General features: G+C 34.6%; 1 protein-coding gene across 1 annotated transcript; it reads left to right on the top strand.

Moving 5' to 3' along the window:
- Window positions 4,400-7,165, top strand: LOC105178293 (ras-related protein Rab11D). Its single transcript, XM_011101741.2, has 2 exons — window positions 4,400-4,803; window positions 6,532-7,165. The coding sequence occupies exons 1-2, from the start codon at window positions 4,571-4,573 to the stop codon at window positions 6,974-6,976; spliced, it is 678 nt and encodes a 225-aa protein (XP_011100043.1). The 5' UTR covers window positions 4,400-4,570; the 3' UTR covers window positions 6,977-7,165.

Genomic DNA, 20,010 nt, shown 5'->3' with positions numbered 1-20,010 from the left:
AAATAGAAATAAATAAGTATGTGTTGGAGATAGATGGTATGTTCGAATTTGTGTTTAGAGGTAGTTTAAAATATTTTAGAATAAGTGTTGTAGGTTTGATGTTAGAATTTGGAAGACAAAAATAACTGTTCATTGTCAAACCTCTTTTATATATATTTTTATATTTAAATATATATATATAAATATTGTAGGTTTAATATTGTATTTTTTGGAGACAAAAAATACTATTCATTATCAAATTATGTCACTTTTATATTATACATGTATTAGTGTATATATATTATTTATAGAAAGTTGAAAAATAAAAAAAATAAACAAAATAAGTTGTAAAAAAGACAAAAACAAACATTGAGTGTATTTTATCTTGTCTCGAGAAATGTCAAAACATGAAAGCAAACATAGTGTTAGAGTCTAAACCATCTCAAAGCACACAAGAGATCTTGCACACGGACAAGTGATATATCCTATCTTGAAATCCACAGTTCTCGCTACATACTCCAACTGAACTGGATAAGACTTATGATGACCATGCTTTACGACAAGGCCACCAATCGTCAAATTCAAGACATAGTCTTCGTATGCACGTAACTGTCATGATTCCTCAAGTTCGAGAACGAATCTCATACTATTATAATAAAAAAAATCCCAATCATACTGATCAAGCCTTAAGAGGCTTTTACATGACGATTCCTAAGAGTCAAGTTGCCTACTAACACACTAGAACTGCCCAAACGACCTACATCTTCTGCCGACGAAATATGGTTGCAGTAATTAGTGCAAGTCTCTATAGGACCCTCAATGCCTTATATCGAGGTTCTCGACTTGGAACATTTATGTAAATAGAAGAAGATACAATGTAGAAACTTGAAAAAACATATTTTTTTTATGAACGAAAGTAATCTGTGGGACAATGTCCCATTATTTTCCTTGTTTGTTTATGTAATATGATCATCAAGATAAAGTAATATTTATTGAGAATGTATGAGACTTAGTGAAAAATATTTGACAATAAATATTAAAGTATAATTAAAAACACCAACTCAAAATAAATTAAATACATATATTTATTTTATTTTAATATATTTTTGTATTGTGAAGTATATGATGCACGTACTTTTAAATTTTTGTATGCATTAATTATTTCTTCATATAAAAAAATCAATCACTTTATATTTGTATTTATCTGTTTTAGTCATTGTGCATCCTCCACATACACATACATATACTTTTTGCGTGCTTGTTGCAGAAGATATTATTATTTTGTTACAATCTATTTTCATAAATCATTTTATTTTATTTTAAATAAACTTATTTATTGTCATGATCAGTTCAATTGGACTAAACTTTTTAAAATCGTAAACATTATATTGTTTCAAAAAATTATCTAAATTGACCTAATTCGTAGAGCGCAGACTCCCAATTATAATAGATAGTATTTGAAAACTTTATGTTGCTCGTGTCAATGTAAAGGAAATATCTTGAGATTTACCCTTAATATCTTAATATATATTTGCACCTAAATTTTAGAGAGCAATAATGGCATTGCTTTGAGATCGGAAATAGACATGAAACGTGAATAACGACCAGATCACGATGGATAGAACATCGATAACAACGACGATCATTGGATATGATCAGGGGGTGCGGACATGGGATCGTGATAGGAGATGAGATGTAGATGATAATCACTTGTAAACTGATTTAATTATTTTTTATTATAAAAAATAATAATTATAATATAACAAAAAAAAAATGTATAAAACAAATGTAGCAAGTTGCGGACATATAGTTTCTTTTTGTTTAATTTGTATTAAGGCGTGATCCCTTCCGCGACTCGGGCCTTGGACGATGACCGCGACTTCAAGCTTTTTATAAAAAAAAATATTACAATATATATATATATATATTAAATATCTATATATGTATTAATAATTTTCTTTTTTTTAATAATTTAATATGTATTATTATATATAGAAAAAAAATTATTAATACATATATAGATATTTAATATAATATATATTATTATATGTATATTACTAATAGGCCTAACACATTCGTGATTCTATACGTCCTGGTTGAAGCCAATTATCATATATTCTTGTCTTGGACGCGTTTGTAGCCAGTCCATCTCATTATGAATACGTGATGTTTCGCTTCGACCAAAACGTGTAGAAATACGAATATATTGGACTTAATTAATAATATATATATTAAATTAATATATTGATTGTTGATAATTTCATGATCTAATTTTAACTAATTCACTAAAAAACTTGAAATATTCACTATCAATCGATGAGATATTACAAATTAATATAACTCCACTTATTATATATATATATTAAATATATTATGTATTCTATATAATAATATATATATATATATTAAATTATAAAAAAAGAAAATTATTAGTACATATATAATAATACACACATATATATAGATATGATCATTAAAATATCTTTTTTTTTAAAAAAAAAAGCTTGAAGTCGCTGACTGTGACCGTGATTTGGAGTCGAAAAATTAAAAAAAAAAATTGTGGAAGTCCGCGACTTGCTATATTTTTTTTATATGTATTTTTTGTTATATTTTTATTATTTTCTTTTTTATAATAAAAAAATAATTAAACCATTCTAAACTATCTTGACTAGATTGGAGAGAGATGGAATATATCTTAGGAATACTTACATTTTGACTCCGATTTATTTAAATTATTTTTTATAATCAAAATATAAGATAATTTGTGTAATGATATTGAAATTTTTAAAAATTATGTGTATTTTAAAAAATATGGGCATTGTTTTTTTTTTTTTTAATTAGAAGGTAAGATATGTAATGTAAAACTCTATACAATATACACCAACGTCCATCCCATGAGACCTACCAAGCTATTCTCAAAATTTTAAAAATATAAATAACTACAACAGATGAAGGCTCGTAAGACACAAGCAATTTATGTCTAATTTGCTCAACAATGAGTGAAGCTAACGCTGACGACTACGTTGGACTCACGTCGTCTTCCAAGCCGAAGCTGAAGCAATTTGGCAAGCAACAACAACAACTGCTATGCTGAAACATTCTCAAGTTCCTCTTTTACCGAATATGATACAAAAGTGAAGCCAGCATTGTTGGTTTGCTGCTTGTATTGGGTACTTTCCTCTTCAACGTTTTGCAGCCGAATTTGTCACTGTTGTCAAGGCTCCAACTAACAAATCAGTAGGATACGTGCATTGAAAGAATAAATGTTCATGTGTTTTTGGGTGCTCCCCATACAAGATACACAAATCACCAAAATGGTATATCCAAGGCTTATCCGACATGGAACATGGGTAGTTTGTATAAATGATGTTGATAATTTGTGGGCGTATATGTAAATCCAAAAAGTGAAAATGGTTTGTTTAAACAGACTATAAGTCAAGTCTATCTTATTAAGGTTGTTCTTACTTATAAGATATAGAGATAGTTACATTTATGCTCTCTGACTTATGATCTGTTTACACAAGCAATCTCTATCTTTTAAACTTACATATACATCCACAGAAAATATTAATGTTTACATAAATTACTCTTATTTTTATAAAATTACAAATATACCCCAAAAACATCAATATCATTACATAAATTATCATTGCTTTTTTTTTTTTTGCCAGATGTGGTTTCAATAAATGTGCAAAGGACATGAGTGGTTTATATTAACAGACAACAATTTAAGGATGTGAATGTAATTATTTCTAAGATATATTCCATTCAATCAAGATAAGGTAGTGTTTTGATTTTAAGAATATTTTTTTTATTTGAAAAAAAATTTTTACGCTCGCATGCATGCACCCTTACACATGTTCTCAATAGGTTTTGAACTCAATATCTCCATAGTGATGAGTTATATCTTCATCTTTGTAATGGTAGTTTGGTTATAAATGATTTATTTGACCTGCAATGAGTTAGTAATAGTCATTTCGAGAGTAAATATAGATGTCTATTTATTTTTTTATTGAGTTTTGACTTATAAAGGAATTTATTTGTGCACAAAAATAAATATTAAAGACAACAGATATAATTATTCAAATTACAAAAAATTTACCTATAATTGCTCTAGATCTCAACAACCGCAGTATCATTATACTAAAAATAAAAGTGAAATGCGAAATAGCTCAAAGACGAGTGTTTGATTTTTTTTGTTTTTATTACTTATAATTTTATTGATGAGTTACAGAAGTTTTAGGGAATTGTTTATTATGTTTTATTTAAACTAAATTTAAATAATATATAAAATATATATATAAATATTTTTAATTTATTTTTAGTAATAGATTTATATTTGAAAATGGTAGAGGAAAGGAGAAAAATATAAGAAAAATCAATGAAGACATTCAACGCTGCCAATAAATAACAATAAATTCACTGAAGAATAAGACCTCATTTGGACTGTTACTTTCGGCCAGAATCTGATCTCCTCCATTCTCGCCGCCGTTTCCTTGTCTGATTTCCTCTCTCTCTCTCTCTCCACAGACGTAAACACTCACACATCAGAGGAAAAGGGAGGAACTTTCTTTCTTGGGTTTGAAGTGAAATGGCGAGTAGTGGAGGATATGGCGATGCGAGCCAGAAGGTAGACTACGTGTTCAAGGTGGTGCTGATTGGTGATTCGGCGGTGGGCAAGTCCCAAATACTGTCACGTTTCGCCCGCAACGAGTTCAGCTTGGACTCAAAGGCCACCATCGGTGTTGAATTCCAGACCCGGACTATGGTTATACAGCATAAGTCCGTCAAAGCTCAGATCTGGGATACCGCCGGCCAAGAAAGGTAAAATACTGCTGTGTTTGTGGTTTACATGTTCGCTTTTGCTTGTTGAGATGATACCTGCAATATGAGTGTCTGCATGTGGGGAAAAAAACTGATGGGATTCGTCTCGAGAAATAATTCGTAGCTGATCTTTGCTGGATTAGCCTGCTTCTCCGTTGATTCGCTGATTTCGGTTTAGTTGCATAATATTCAGGCCGTAGAATTTGAATTGATGTTGGAATTGAGGCGCCCAACTCTTATTTTCTTGCTTTGGTCTCATTTTAAGATTGTGAATTGGGATTGTTTTAGGTTTCCAAGGAGCTCAAGTGGATAGCCTTAGTTCTTGGCTCTAGAGCTATGTTAGTTTGTTTGAGGTGCAGTTGATCTGTATTTGCATATCTAAGGCTGCCTTTGTGGTTTTGTCATCCATTTATGGTTAATTGCGGAGGAGTTGATCTATGAGAAATAAGTGTTTAGAACCTGATGCTGTAAAAGTTCGAGTTTGAAAACAGAGAATCAAATACATTGGTATCATTTATAATCCCACTTAATTACTGGAGCCAAACTGTTCCAAGACGATGTCCGTTTGGTTGGGATGAATAGATGGAATTGGTGACGATCCTATCTACTGTTTGGTCGGTTTTCTGCGACTGATACTCATTAGGATCCTATGTCTGAATCTGACAGAAGATTATAAATGATCTTAGGAGGACTTCGAATACATAGTCATTTTCAGCCCGCAGTTTACTATCAACTAATAACAGTTACATTTTGCTGGCGTAACATGGTGTGTTGAGCTTATTTTTCTTTTGTTCTGCTGCAAATTTTGGCTCAAAAAATTTATGGTTCTCGACAATTTGGCGTATTTGGTTTTCTTTAACAATTGAGTATTGTGAAGGCTTTGAACCCAAACTTATTCTCCTTTATGTATTTGATTTGCCTTATTCATTAGTGCATAGTGACATATTGTCTATGAGAAATATTCGTTGAAAAAATTGTGGAATATTTTCGAGTAGAGTTGATTTACTTTATAGTGGCTTCCTCTAAGGTAATCGGATAAGAATCCTCTGTACTATTTCAACCTCTATTGTGTAAGACCAACTTATTGGACAGGCTCCCCCTTTGTTTGGTTTCAATTTTTGGCCAGTTTTCAAAACGGATCACAATTGATATTTTAAAGGCTTTGACTGGTTATAATCGACTCAAAACTCTCCGTATAAAAAGCAACAAAAATCAACCCAAAACCTATCCTACCTCTCTTCCTATATTATTTATATATAAAAAATTACAAAACACCTACTATTAGGACTTGATTTGGCTGATTTGATATTTATAATAACTTTTGTCTCCTTAAAAAAATATTTTTTTTAATCTATTTTAAACAATTATTTTCACCATTATTAAGACATGATTTGATATTTCAGTAACTTTTGTCGCTTTTAAAAATGATGCAAAGCATATTGTCATCCATTTTCAAACCTCTCCGTAAACAATACCTAGCGTTCATCAGGATCCCTGTTACACATTTCAAACTTTCTAAAACCTAAATTCAATTTCCTTAAACCTTCCAACCCTATAAAAAAACAACTCCAAACAAGTTTATACTTTTGCCTGGATTATGGTTTTGTAAATTTTTATACTTCTTTTGGCCTTCGTATTCTAGTAACATGTTGCATGACTTGCTTAATGTCTAGATTTGGAAAAAGTGATAACTTTTGCCATTCTAACGACTCTTCGTTTCTTGAACAGATACCGAGCTGTTACAAGTGCATATTACAGGGGCGCTGTGGGGGCTATGTTGGTGTACGACATAACAAAACGACAGACCTTTGACCACATCCCACGTTGGCTAGATGAATTGCGTGCTCATGCAGACAAAAACATTGTAATAATTCTGATTGGGAACAAAACTGATCTTGAGGACCAGAGAGCTGTGCCTACGGAGGATGCCAAGGAATTTGCTGAAAAGGAAGGACTCTTCTTCCTAGAAACCTCAGCACTGGAAGCGACAAATGTGGAGGAGGCATTCGTAACCGTGTTGACAGAGATTTTCAACATTGTGAACAAGAAAAACCTCGTTGCTGGTGATGATCAAGCAAATGGCAATCCCGCGTCTTTATCTGGCAAGAAGATTGTTATTCCTGGTCCAGCCCAAGTAATCCCAGAGAAGAATAGGATGTGTTGTAGATCGTGATTTCTTTCTTTAAGGGTGGTAAGTTTTTTTGTGTTTGTGGTGTATTGAGTTGTAAATTTATGTTGTTACAGCATCTGCATGATAGGTAAATGATTATTTGGTTTTGATATGAGAAACAGCATAACACTAAGTTCAGATTTGTTTCTAATTAAGTTATTCAGCCCCTTTGCAAATCATGAGGCAGCTTTATTCGGCGGGTTTAATGCAATTTCCTTTTCTATGATATTGTAAATTAGTAAATTATATTCATATAAAAAAAATAACAGTAATTTATCTCCCTATGTATGGAGAGTAATTTGTTGCATTTTTAAAAATATAGAGAGGTAATTATTATTATTATTATAGGAAGGTAATTTGTTTATTTACAATATCATAAGAGGGTTACTTGTATTTTTTTTGTTTATTTGGCCATTGTTGGTGTGTCTTGATTCGATGGGCAGTCATATTCCAGACATCATATCTCGTCTCAAGCTGTTGAAATTACATACTTATTGTTTAGTTGTATTACTACTATTATTTGCATTCGTAGCTGGTCTTACAACTTGCTTTTGGACATAAGATGTGGTGCTTTTGGACACCACTATATTACCAAAATATAAAACAATACACCATCAAAATAAACCATCTTTAACATCTACAACATATCAACATTTACAACAATACAATGTCAAAATAACCATCTTAAAAAAAAAAATACTTGAAAATTTTAATTTTCATTGACATTTGTTAAAGAAAGAAACAAAAGTATAAAAATATTAATAACTCATCTACCAAAACTAAAAAAAAAATATAGCTTAAGAAAATACAAAGAAGAGAAGAGAAAACGTTTGTGCTAGCGGACGGCAAGAGAAAGTAGTGGTGGGTGAGAGAAGAATGATGGAGGGTGTGAGAAGTGAGAAGTGGAGGAGAGAAATGAGAGAAAATAAAAGAGAAATAAGAGACAAATGAAAGAAAATTGCTGCAAAATAGGCCGTCCTTTATTTTAAATCAGGCCCAGACACAGATCCAACCCATTAAATTAAAATGATTAGGTTTGGGTCGGGTAAAAGACCCGCTCTAACCGTTCTTACCCGAACCTATCCCCAAATTTTTTCTCTTCATACAGGTCACATCGCTCTGCTCTCTCGTTCTCTCGTCTCGTGAGTCGTGACCGATCTCCAAGCTGCTCAATCCCTCTCCAACCCACCGCTGCCGCCGCTGCTTTCGATGCCACCTCAAGAAAAGAGCAAGTGTTTTACACTAAGAAAAATCCCATCTCATTGCACTAAAATTTCTGGGTTTCTTTTATGGAGCTACTTATCACTTTAGCTGTCGCAAGTATCCTACTTCGAATGTATTTTTTCCTGATGTTTGTGAGATTGATTTGAAAATGATCGAGTGGGAAAAAAATGACTATGGATTGGTAGAAAACCAATAGACTTAGACTACCTGTATTGGCAAAGATAGCACGTGACATTTTGACAGTTCCAACTACTGCCGTTGCATCAGAGGTGGCATTTAGTGTCAGTGGTCGTATTATTGATGAATCACGTATGTGTTTGCTTCCAGATGCAATAGAAGCATTGATAGTAGCTGATGATTGGATCGGATCAATTCCCAAAATATGTAAGTAAAATTAAATACATCTTTAATATGGTTAATCTTGTATTTATTAATATAATTTATTGTCTATTATCTTTTGACTATTGCAGTTGTTCATAATATGGAACCGTTTGAAACTCAAACAGATAACGGTTAAAGTAATGACATATAAGGTTGATAGTTGTTTTCCTTTTTGTTTTCTTTTACCCGTTTGGTTTTTATATTTTTATATTTTAACTACTTTGACAATTTCCATTTTCATGATAGGTGGTGTCACGAAGTCTCAATTGTTGCAGACTATGGAGGGAGAAAGGGAGTGAAGTTGGTTCTTAATGTTTTATTTTATTTTTTTTATATTGGATAGGTTGCACTTTTAAATTTTGTATTTGTATGTGTAGAGATCAATTTGTTGGAACTTTTTCATCGTACCTACCAATGCAATTTCATCATATTTAGTAGAAATTATTTAAAACATACAAAAAAAATTTACAGAATTAGGGAGGATTTTGATTTATTACAGATATGGGCAGCACCGTAACATGTTGCTGAAAATTTGAAAAAAAATTAAATTTAATGTCACCGCCAACAAAGAACGCGGTGAAACTTTTGAATTAAAAGAAAAAAAAGACAACTGATGTTACCTCGTAATTATAAAAAAAAAAAAAAAAGAAAGCTGCTTTGTCGCTCTCAAAACCACCGGCACCTTCTCTCTAAAATTTCGGCGTCGTCACAGCGAGTTGTCGGCCACCAAACATACCGTTCGACTCCCCTTGATAAGACAAACATTTCCCCTCAAACAATTTCAAATTTTATTAACTGTGGACAATGGGCTTTAACACCACCACCGCACTTTCCCGCAGTTGATTCGCCGCCACTAGAGTGACCCACGATCACGGACCACCACCACTGGACTTGCCTCAACCTAAGGGTTCTAACGAGACCAACTTAGCTCAATTTTATCTAGTATTTGTTTAGATCTGAAATTTGAAGATTTTTCCACCAGAAATATTCGCACTAAAGCTGTTTGTCGCCGTTTATCCACTGTCAGGATGAATCACGGCCTGAGACCACCACCGTTCGAATTCTCTTGTCCAGACGATTCCAAGGAGACCAACCTTGTTCAATTTCATCAAGTATTTGTTGAGATCTTAAAATTTGAAATATTTCTGCCGTAAACATTTATGCTGAAGCTGTTTGCCGTCGTTTCTCCGCCGTCAGGATTAATCACGGCCTGTGACCACCATTGTTTGAATCCTCTTGTCCATATGATTCCAACGAGACCAAGTTTGTTCATTTTCGTCAACGTTTCACGGATATCCGAAATTTTGAATTTTTCACCATAATTTTTTTTAATTCTGCTAAGATTCTTAGCCTTATTTTTTTTATTAAAAAAATGGCACCACGATTTTAGATCTTCCATGAAAGATTTTTTTTTTTTTAAAAAAAAATATTTGTACCATCAACGCGGTGCCACTTAAAATCTTAAAGGAATCAAAATCCACCTATTTTTGCAATTTGCTTTTAACATTTTTTAAATAATTTTCTCTCATATTTACTTCATGTATTATGTATATATTGTTGGGATAAAATATTATTAGTGGTTTATTTTATTTTCTTAAATTTTTTATTTTACATAATCCACTTAATTCATTTTTTATGGCCCCAAGAAATTTTTGCTTTACAGTTTTTACTTAATATATACATAGAAATTTAATGGCCAAGAAGGGCAGCATTTGTAGTAGAGAGAGAGAGAGCGAGAGAGAAGGAAAAAATTGGGTCCGATCCCTGGTTTGATAGGGTTGATCCGATTCCAAGATACATTGGGTTTCGGGTCGAGTCTAGGCCCAAGTATAATTTAATGAATTGAATTTTATTAGGGCCTGGGTAGGGGTATTGCCTATCCAATTACAGACCGACTACAAAAGAAGGGAAGAGGGGGAAAAATGAGAAGAAAATAAAAAAATTATAAAGAAATAAAAAATTTGATGTTATTTTCTTTTTTTTATGGCCGCCGTCTCGTAGCCTTCGCTGCCCATTAAAGTGCCTAGGATCTCCATCATCATATAGATTCCCTCATACCCCCTACGGACGCCTTGGGATTATTACCTGGTCTTCTGCTTGCATTCTATACTCTCGTGGAGACCGAGCTAAGGTGTTCTCGACCATCATTTACTGAATTAGTTAGTTGTTTTTTTGCCATTTAAGGCTCCTTGACGAACCCCCCCTTATAGTTGACCTTCAAGTCTTTTTCAGTGACGGTTGAGAGTGAGAAAATCCTAGGAAGTTGCCCCCTCAAGATAATGCCCTCAGGTCTTTATCTTGAATCAGTCTTTTATTCAACTCGGGAAACCTCCCCCGATCGAGGAGGCGAGAGCTGATTCGAAGAAGAAGCTCGAAGCTGACATCTATCGGAGAGAAGAGCGGCTGAAGACCCGGCTGAAAGCCTGTCTATAAGCCAAGACCCGGTCCGGTCGGCGCTATTCTGATTGCAAGGAAGAATAGAGTAAGCTGATCTACTGCTCTATCCCTCTTGGACTATGAGTTAGATGTTCGGGTTGGCAGCTATGAGTTATGAGCTATAGATGCTAGAGTCCGGACTTGCCTTATTTAGCTCTGTGCGAGGAGAATGATCAACTCTTTATGTTAGAAGGTGCAAAATCCATAAGATTGGTTCTTTCCTTTTTGATGGGATGGGTCTGTCGTCCTCCTCATTATAGTCCGCCTAGAATCCATAGCATTTCGTCGGAATACATCCTGTCTTTTGGTAGATACCAGAAAGATGGGGAGGAAAGTTCTATCCAGTTGTTGGGGCTCCTCTCTCTGATGCAACATAATATCGTAGTATTCACTAAAGCGAGGAAGGGGTGCGTCATCATTTAGTTAGCAACGGAAACTGGTGAAATTGACCTCAATACGCAGGTAGAAATAGAACACTCAAGGCTTACGACGTAAGGAGCGAAAACAAAATACCCTTTGTCAGCCTTTTTCCATCGATAGAGACATCGCCCGACCAAAGACAATGTCCCAAAACGATCGAGAGATCAGTGCTAGGCACCGAGCCATATTCAACTTACTAGAAGCGAACTTCCTTCCATTCATACCCAAATTCAACTGTCTAAGTTGAGGATCCACCATTGATTGGTACTGAATCCGGTGGCTTGTTTGAAGAGAAAAAATCGAGAGAAGGACCTGAAAGGGACCGAACGGCTTTAGAAGGTTAAGAGGGACTAGTTCTATTCAAAGCATCTAGTACGAGGGTATTATTATCAGTTTGTAAGAAATCCTGCTTCCTACTACCTTGCCTATTGTTAGCTGGAAGTCCGATTCAAGTTGATTGGCTAAGCCTTCGACCTCGCTTGAGGATAGGCTGGGGCCTTAGTCCTTGACTTCTTTTCTCCTTGCTCTTAGCGCCTACCTTGTCTATTCCCCGCTTGCTTCTCTTCTTCCAACTAGCTTTCAACTAGTCTAAGGTGCGTCCCTAGCTCTTTGAACACATGCTTCCTTCAGAAATGCTTGCTTATGGTATAATATTAAGCTGATCCTACATCTTAATTCTATCTTTCCGGGGCTTACCATGCCAGTCGTGACTTCTTCGTCCGTTAAGTAGCCAATGAGCTCTTTATTTATCTGGTTTTATCTTGTTGGTAGGGTCGGTCTATCGCTTTCAGCTATACGCTCTTCGAGAAAATGCAATATCCAGTAAGAGGTAACAGGCGGAATCAAAAAGAGGAATACGGTTGATAAGATAGGACTAATGAATGGTGGGATGGTGTGCTGCTAACAGATCGGTGCGAGCACCAACTTAGAACAAAGGACACACGTCAATCAAATGAAAACAACATTAAGCATGAGTGAAGAGTCGACAAGAGCGGATAAGACCTATTAACCGAGGAAAGAAGTGGCCCTTTGCCCAACCCACGATTGATTACCTGGAGTGCCTGTGAACTACAAAAAGGAATTTCATCCGTCACTTCGCCACCCTTTCAAACTGATTCCTTCTAGCTTCTCGGCGAGAAGGTTGGCACAAAAGCAGCGCATTCTATCACTGGATTCGGAGGATCTAGAACTAGAGCTGGATTCAAGTTCTCCCTGGTTTGAACTAAGACTGTGCTATCAATAGAAGTAACTAGCCAAGTGCCTTTGCCGCCTGCCATACCATTGATATAATTAGCATTGACAAACCACTTCGAGGAGGTGATCGGACTGGAGTGCTTTCATCAAATGATGCATGTGGGCTGAGCCATTCCCATCCCAAGTGGTAGTCCTGCTGCGGCCTCTGACCGTCTGTCCCGTCTCATCTTTCTTTGGCTATACTTGAATGTAGCCAGCCATGTTTTTACGAAAAAGTATTTATTATAACATAAGCATTGAACACTTTAGACTAGGTTTTGGCCCATACATGCAAACACAACAAAGAAAACCAAACAAAGACAGAGAAAGCCGTGCATTAAAACACACTACTTTGCGTCGACGGACTACTTATTTGAATCTTCTAGAAAAAGAGTCGACAGACTCTTCTAGTCTCCTCGGTGACCGCGGGGGACAGCATGCACAATTAGGTCTTCCTGCTCCACCCGCAGCGCGTGCTGCCTCCCCTCAAAATCCTCTATGCGCTCTTTGGTAGCGCGAATGCGCGCTTCTTCTCTAATATTTCTCAACAAACAGCACCCATATCCCGTATGGAGCCATCTTCTTCATCTAACTTGCCCTGGCTTTACAGGACGATATTCGGTCGAGCTCCCTACCCCTTACATAATGGAAGGAAAGCGAGTTAACTTAGCTATCACAATACCTTAGACACGCTATCAAAAGCGCTTATAAAAGGCATTTCAAAAGGGTGTGTATAGATCCCACCCTAAACATGGGCCGGGGATTGGCTGCCTGTGGCTTTCTTTCCTCCTTTCTGTATGTATCGGATGTCCGGAAGTTGTATTGAACCTTCTTGGTGTCCAAGGCGACTAGCGATAGAGTGGGTCTTCGATACGAGCGAGAAAGGCTTTCCGTGTCTCATGCATTCAAGTCTATGTGTGTCACATAAACCTTCATAGCAAGCACAGAAAGAGAAACCATAGGACTTTGCCAGCTGCCTAGTCCGATCAGTACAACGTATTCAACCTGTCAGGAATGATATCCACCACTTCACTTGAATTCTTTATGAGATTCCCCATAGGCACACAAAGAAAGGGGATTCCAAGGAGCCAATATAAAAACACTAGTTCGAGCAACGAGTACTTCTTTCGATACTGGATTTCCTGCTGCAATTTCATCATAAGTGGGACTATTTCTCGAAGAAGATGGAGGACGTCGAGCTGGTGGCATAGATTTAGTATGAATCTTCTAGGACGAGGTCAAATAGCACGAGCGAGCTTATGAAAGCACGAACCCTAGAGGAAGATCAAGGGGGTCAGATCCCCAGAAGAGGAGGGTGGGACAAATCTGGTCTTTATCTTTGCAAGGGAATAAAATAAGCAGTATTATATGGATGCTCAGAATTGGATTGATGGCCTAAGCCTAAGATAAGGCACAGCCAAAGCAGGGACTTAGAGACTAGCAACCGATTGTGGGCATCTTTCGATGAGTAGGTTCAATTTCATCAAGTATTTGTTGAGATCTTAAAATTTGAAGCATTTCTGCCGTGAACGTTTGTGCTGAAGCTGTTTGCCGTCGTTTCTTCGCCGTCCAAATGAATCACAACCTGAGACCACCATCATTTGAATCCTCTTATCCAGACAATTCCAACGAGATCAAGTTTGTTCATTTTCGTCAATGTTTCACAGAGATTCGAAATTTTAAATTTTTCATCATAATTTTTTTTTAATTTCTGCTAAGATTCTTAGCCTTATTTTTTTTATTAAAAAAAATGGCACCACGATTTTAGATCGTGGTGCCATGAAATAATTTTTTTTTAAAAATAAAATATTTGCAGCGTCAACGCCGTGCCACTTAAAATTTTAAAGGAATCAAAATCCACCTATTTCTGCAATTTGCTTTTAACATTTTTTAAATAATTTTCTCTCATATTTACTTCATGTATATGTATATATTGTTGGGATATAATATTATTAGTGGTTTACTTTATTTTCTTAAATTTTTTAATTTACATAATCCACTTAATTCATTTTTTATGGCCTTAAGAAATTTTTGCTTTACAGTTTTTACTTTATATATACATAGAAATTTAATGGCCAAGAAGGGCTGTAGCATTGCAGCAGAGAAAAAGAGAGAGGGAAAAAATTGGGACCGGTTCCGGGTCTGATAGGGTTGATCCGAGTCCAAGATACATTGGATCTCGGGTCTCGGGTCGGGTCGGGTCTAGTCTAGGCCCAAGTATAAATTAATGAATTGAATTTTATTAGGGCTTGGGCTTGAGCTTGGACCTAGGTAGGGGGATTGCCTATCCAATTACAGGCCTACTACAAAAGAAGGGAAGGGGGGGACGGAAGAGGGGGAAAAATGAGAAGAAAATAAAAAAAATTATAAAGAAAGAATGAAGAGAAAAAAATTTGATGTTATTTCTTTTTTTTTATTAAAATTAGAGAATGTATATCTTATGTATTATCTATTTTTTTGTAATTTAAATTTAAGTTATATATATTTCTTTTTTATAAGAAAATAAATTTATCCCTTATCTATATATTTTTATACATTATGTAATTATATCACTTTATCTATTTTTTTAATATTTTCTGAATATATTTAAATGAGAAACATTGTAACAAAATATAGTATGATTAATAAATAATAATAATCATCTCAAAAAATTAAATGAGACACATTTTGTTCAATAAATAATCATCATCTTGTTCAAGTGTTTCATCATCATCATCTTGTCCAATTGCTTGTTCATCATCATCATTCTTTTCATAAATTTTTAAAACTATCTTCTTGTTCTTGTTCTTCTTATTTATAAGCAAATTATTCATTATCGGTTATAACGTTTACCGTGTAAAGGTGGAATTTCATTTTCTGTAGTAACTACTAGAACATATTCGACCTCATCCTCCTAAAATGATGCCTCAGTCCACCTTGACACTACAAAAAAGCGGATTTATTGGGACGAATTTGGGGACAGATTGACGTCCCATTTCATTTTTGGGACGAGATTTGGGACACTTTTGGGACGAAACGATGTCCGTCCTAAAACATCCCGTCGAAAAATATTTCGAACGATTTTTGGGACGCCCTATTGAAGCCGTCCGAAAGCACGTCCGAAGGACAAATAATTAAAGTATAAGTTTGGAACATCCTTAGGGACGGGTTTTGGGACCACCTTTGGGATGTCTTTTCTTTTTTATTTGGCATGGAATGTCGTCCCAATTTCATTTTGGATGAATAATTAAAATATAAGTTTGAAACAGACTTACTGACAATTTGGGACGTAACTTTTAAACCGAACGTATTATTTTTTGAAAGATTTTGGGACGGCGTTTGGGACGTGTTTTTTTTTTTTTTTTTTATTTGGGACAGAATGTCGTTCCAAAATTTAGTCCCTATTTTTAGTTGATTTACAAAAATTAATCTTTGTTTTTGTTTTTTTTAATTTTTTATTGGGCAAAGTTTTACTATATTATATTTATGATTGAAGATAATATTTGTCATACAAAATAAATTTGAATTAGCCAAAATAATTTAAATCCAGTGCATATTTCACAATTTGAATTTTAAAATAAAAATATTAAAATTTAAATCCTAATTTAACGGTTGGCTAAGGGTCTGCAATCTCTTCATCCTACTATTGCAGCAGCTAGTGGCTGGGTGGGGAGCAACATCTGGATCCCCATCTTGTTGAGCAGTATGCCCAACATAAATTTGATTTTCTAAAACTGTGTTGAGAAGGGAGGTTCTAGGGGAGAGGCGGCATTGGATGTCGATGCTTTGTGGTCTTTGGTCCACAGAAAAATGGCATCTGATGTCAATGCCTCATACCAAAGACTCGGCCCCTCTTTCTCCCCTTGGTCACCTCGATCCAAAGTTATTCTTCCTCTAAAGGTGTGACACTGGCAGCAGATGAGCCACCCACCTCCGGTGGCATCAGATGTGAGGTACGCTCCTCAAGCAATTCTGATATGTCTCATAACAATAAGTAAGATATAATACGTTAGTAAATAATTAAATTTTTTGTTTTAAGGAAAAAAAAAAAGAAGTGTAACTTATCATGAGAAAATTTTTTGATACGTTATTCTGATATGTAATTTTTTGTTTTAAGTGTTTACATGAAACATTCATGCCATCATAACAACACATCTTGAGAAAATAGAAAAACAAACTAAATTACGATTATACAATTTTGGTGTGCATCATGCAAGTATTTCGCTCTAAAGCGAAGGAAACATAGCTGAACTTCTGAATTTCTTCAATTTGATTTCTCAAGGGCAATATATATCATTTGAAGTTGCATTTTCTCTATTTAGTTTCAGCAGAAACAACAGTGACTGTGAACTTAAATCTCATCTGAAGTCTAAAGACTGTGTGGGGGTATGCTGATCTCAACTAGCTAGGAAAAGAATAACACTATGTAGGAAATACCACCAAATGCAAATGCATTTTTTCACATAAGTGGACTTGTGCATGAGAGGATCTGTCATTTGGGATCAAGCACGAACCAAACTCAGTCAAAAGGACAATTCATCTAATAAAATCAGCACTTTACTGAGGCTTCTTCGTTAACAATTCCTAACATGAAATAATAACAAATGTAGGACAACAAATTGAACACTAAAGTCTCTGGCATCATTTAATGGTTCCTTTTCCCAATCAAGAAGAAGCTAAGAAGCGGTGGTCAATCTTGAGTTGGTTTAGCTCTTCCATTCATCATTTTCTACTTCTATTCCTCTTCTATTTCTACATAACAACGATATATTCCCCGTGAGAAAAAAAAATTCTCTGTGTGCACCTCATTTACTTAAACAAACCAAAGGAGTTCAGCTTAATCTGGAAAAATTGATAAGCAGGCATGTTGACTTTAAAAAACAAATAAACATGAAAATAATATTAATTGTAGTTCTGGTGATTTCTTCTAGTCAAAAAGCTGTCTGATTATAATTATTATAATATTTTTAGAGACATATAATCATCCACAAATAAGTTCTAATTGAAGAGAAAATAAATAGCCTATATATATATGTGTATGTGTGTAAAGAAAAGTATCTCTCTTACAATCAAAGATCTAGGATTTCAAATGGTTTACCAGAATTTGAAGACGCGGAATGAATTTATTAATTTATTTATCAATTTGAAAAAAGTAGAAATAATTATAAAAAAATAAGTCTATAACTCCAAATTGTGTAAATCAACTATTAACATTTTATTACAACTCAATTGAATTGCATAAAAATTATATCATATATTTGTTAAGAAGGAATACGATAATTCAATGTTCATACTTATGAGACTATTTTTGTAATCAACTATCATTACAGTAAATCATTCGACGGAAGTAGCCGATTTTAGATCCGACCGTTAGATATGATCACATTAATGTTATATTACTTTACTTGAAGTTTCAAACCAATCTAGATTATGAATATCAATATATCGTATTTGAAAAATTAGACTATTATTCGAGGATGAAACGGGACGCAACGTTGGGACGAATTTTGAGAGGAAAGAGGAACAATTGTCCTAATGTCGTCCCAAATGCAGTCCCAAGTTTTTGAGAATTTTGAAATTTTAACCCACCAGAGTTTAAATCAGACGAAATTTGGGACGAAAAAAGTAGCCATTAGAATTTAGTCATTGAAATTGTGGGACGGAATCAAGGCCGACTTGTTGGGACGACATTTAGAAGAACATCTCGTTAGAAAATTAGAAACCTTCATGTCGTCCCAAATGTCATTCCTAATATCATCCCAAATATGAGACGGCTTTGTCGTTGTCGCAAATGTCGTCCCAAACTATTACCCACCAAAATCTTAGAACAATATTTGGGACGATTTTGGACGGTTACTATTTTTTGTCCGTTTTTGGAAGGAATTTTGGGACGACCTTGTTGTTTTGGGATGGTGAGTACTAGAGCGAGGCTTTGTGTCCTAATTCCGTCCGAAGTCATCCCAAAACCGTCCCAATAAGGCCTTTTTTTGTAGTGTGAATCAACTCTGTGGTAGGTTGGATTTAGATTTGATGTTTACTAGCCTTGCCACTGTAGATAACTAAGAGTGACTCTCACTTCCACTGTAGAACGGTTGATCCTGCAACGCTTACAATATCAAAAAACTTATCAGTATTGTACTTTACCCTATTGTTAGAACTCACACCAACCTCATTCTCATCTGACTGATGACTAATAGGTGTCATTTTATTAAATCTATCCTTATAATTATGAAATTCATGTTCACTATATGGCAGAGGAAATATAGGACCAGCTGTATCAAACACCATTCTCTAATCCCAATTTAGTTGCTCATAGTTATTCCATTGTGTTGTCTGGTTAGTCAGATGTAAGAAATTCATTTTAACATGAGACTTAGAAGAGGAAATTTATGGGAAAATAATTTATTGATAAACTTGAAAAATCATTCCATGGGTTGAAGCAATCTCGAAAACAGTGGTACAAGAGATTTGACAAAAGTTTATGATCAGGCAAACATACATAAGAAGCAAATACAACCATTTTGTGTATTTTGTGCAAGCTACAAGATGGATAATTTATATATCTTCTACTTTATATTGATTTATGTGTTGATAGTTTCGAACAATCACATGAAAATTGAGAAGTTAAAGACTCAGATGAAAAGGGAGTTTGAAATTAAGTATTTAGGTGAAGCACGGAAAATTCTTGGCATGAAAATTACCAGAGATAGAGAACTAAAGAGGCTTTTGCTTAACTCAGAACCAATATTTGAAAGCAGTACTAAAACATTTTATTATGAATGAAAAGTCAAAACCAATTAATACTCCTTTTGCTCCTCATTCCGAATTAGTGTTTCTATGTCACCAAAGAATGAGGCAGAACGAGAATACATATCAAGAATACCTTATACAAAATGTTGTTGGTAGCTTGACGTATATTATAGTATGTACAAAGCCAGACATTGCACAGGTAATTGAAATGGTGAGTAGGTATATGTATGATCCTAAAAAAGACCAAGGACAAGCTGTGAAATGGATTCTATTATAGATCCAAAAAAGCATTGGGGTTTTGCATTGACATTTGAGCATGGACACAATCAGTGTGTTATTGAGTATTCTGATTCAAACTTTGTTGGTAAGTTTGACAAATGAAGATCAGCTACTAGTTTTGCGTTTTACACTTGCAAAGCCCCAGTGAGTTGGAAATCAACTTTACAGTCAACAGTTGCTTTGTCTACTACATAAGATAATTGTGAACTGGGAGTTTATCATAAATATATCATAATACATTGCGACAATCAAAGTAGCATCCAACTAGTAAAGAACCAAATCTATCACGCAAGAATGAAACGTCCAATTTCATCTTATACAAGAAATTCTATGAA

The sequence above is a fragment of the Sesamum indicum genome, linkage group LG15 (assembly GCF_000512975.1).
Source record: "Sesamum indicum cultivar Zhongzhi No. 13 linkage group LG15, S_indicum_v1.0, whole genome shotgun sequence".
Taxonomy (NCBI): Eukaryota; Viridiplantae; Streptophyta; class Magnoliopsida; order Lamiales; family Pedaliaceae; genus Sesamum; species Sesamum indicum.
Note: the sequence above shows the minus strand (reverse complement) of the source record. Positions and strands in the feature narration are given on the sequence as shown.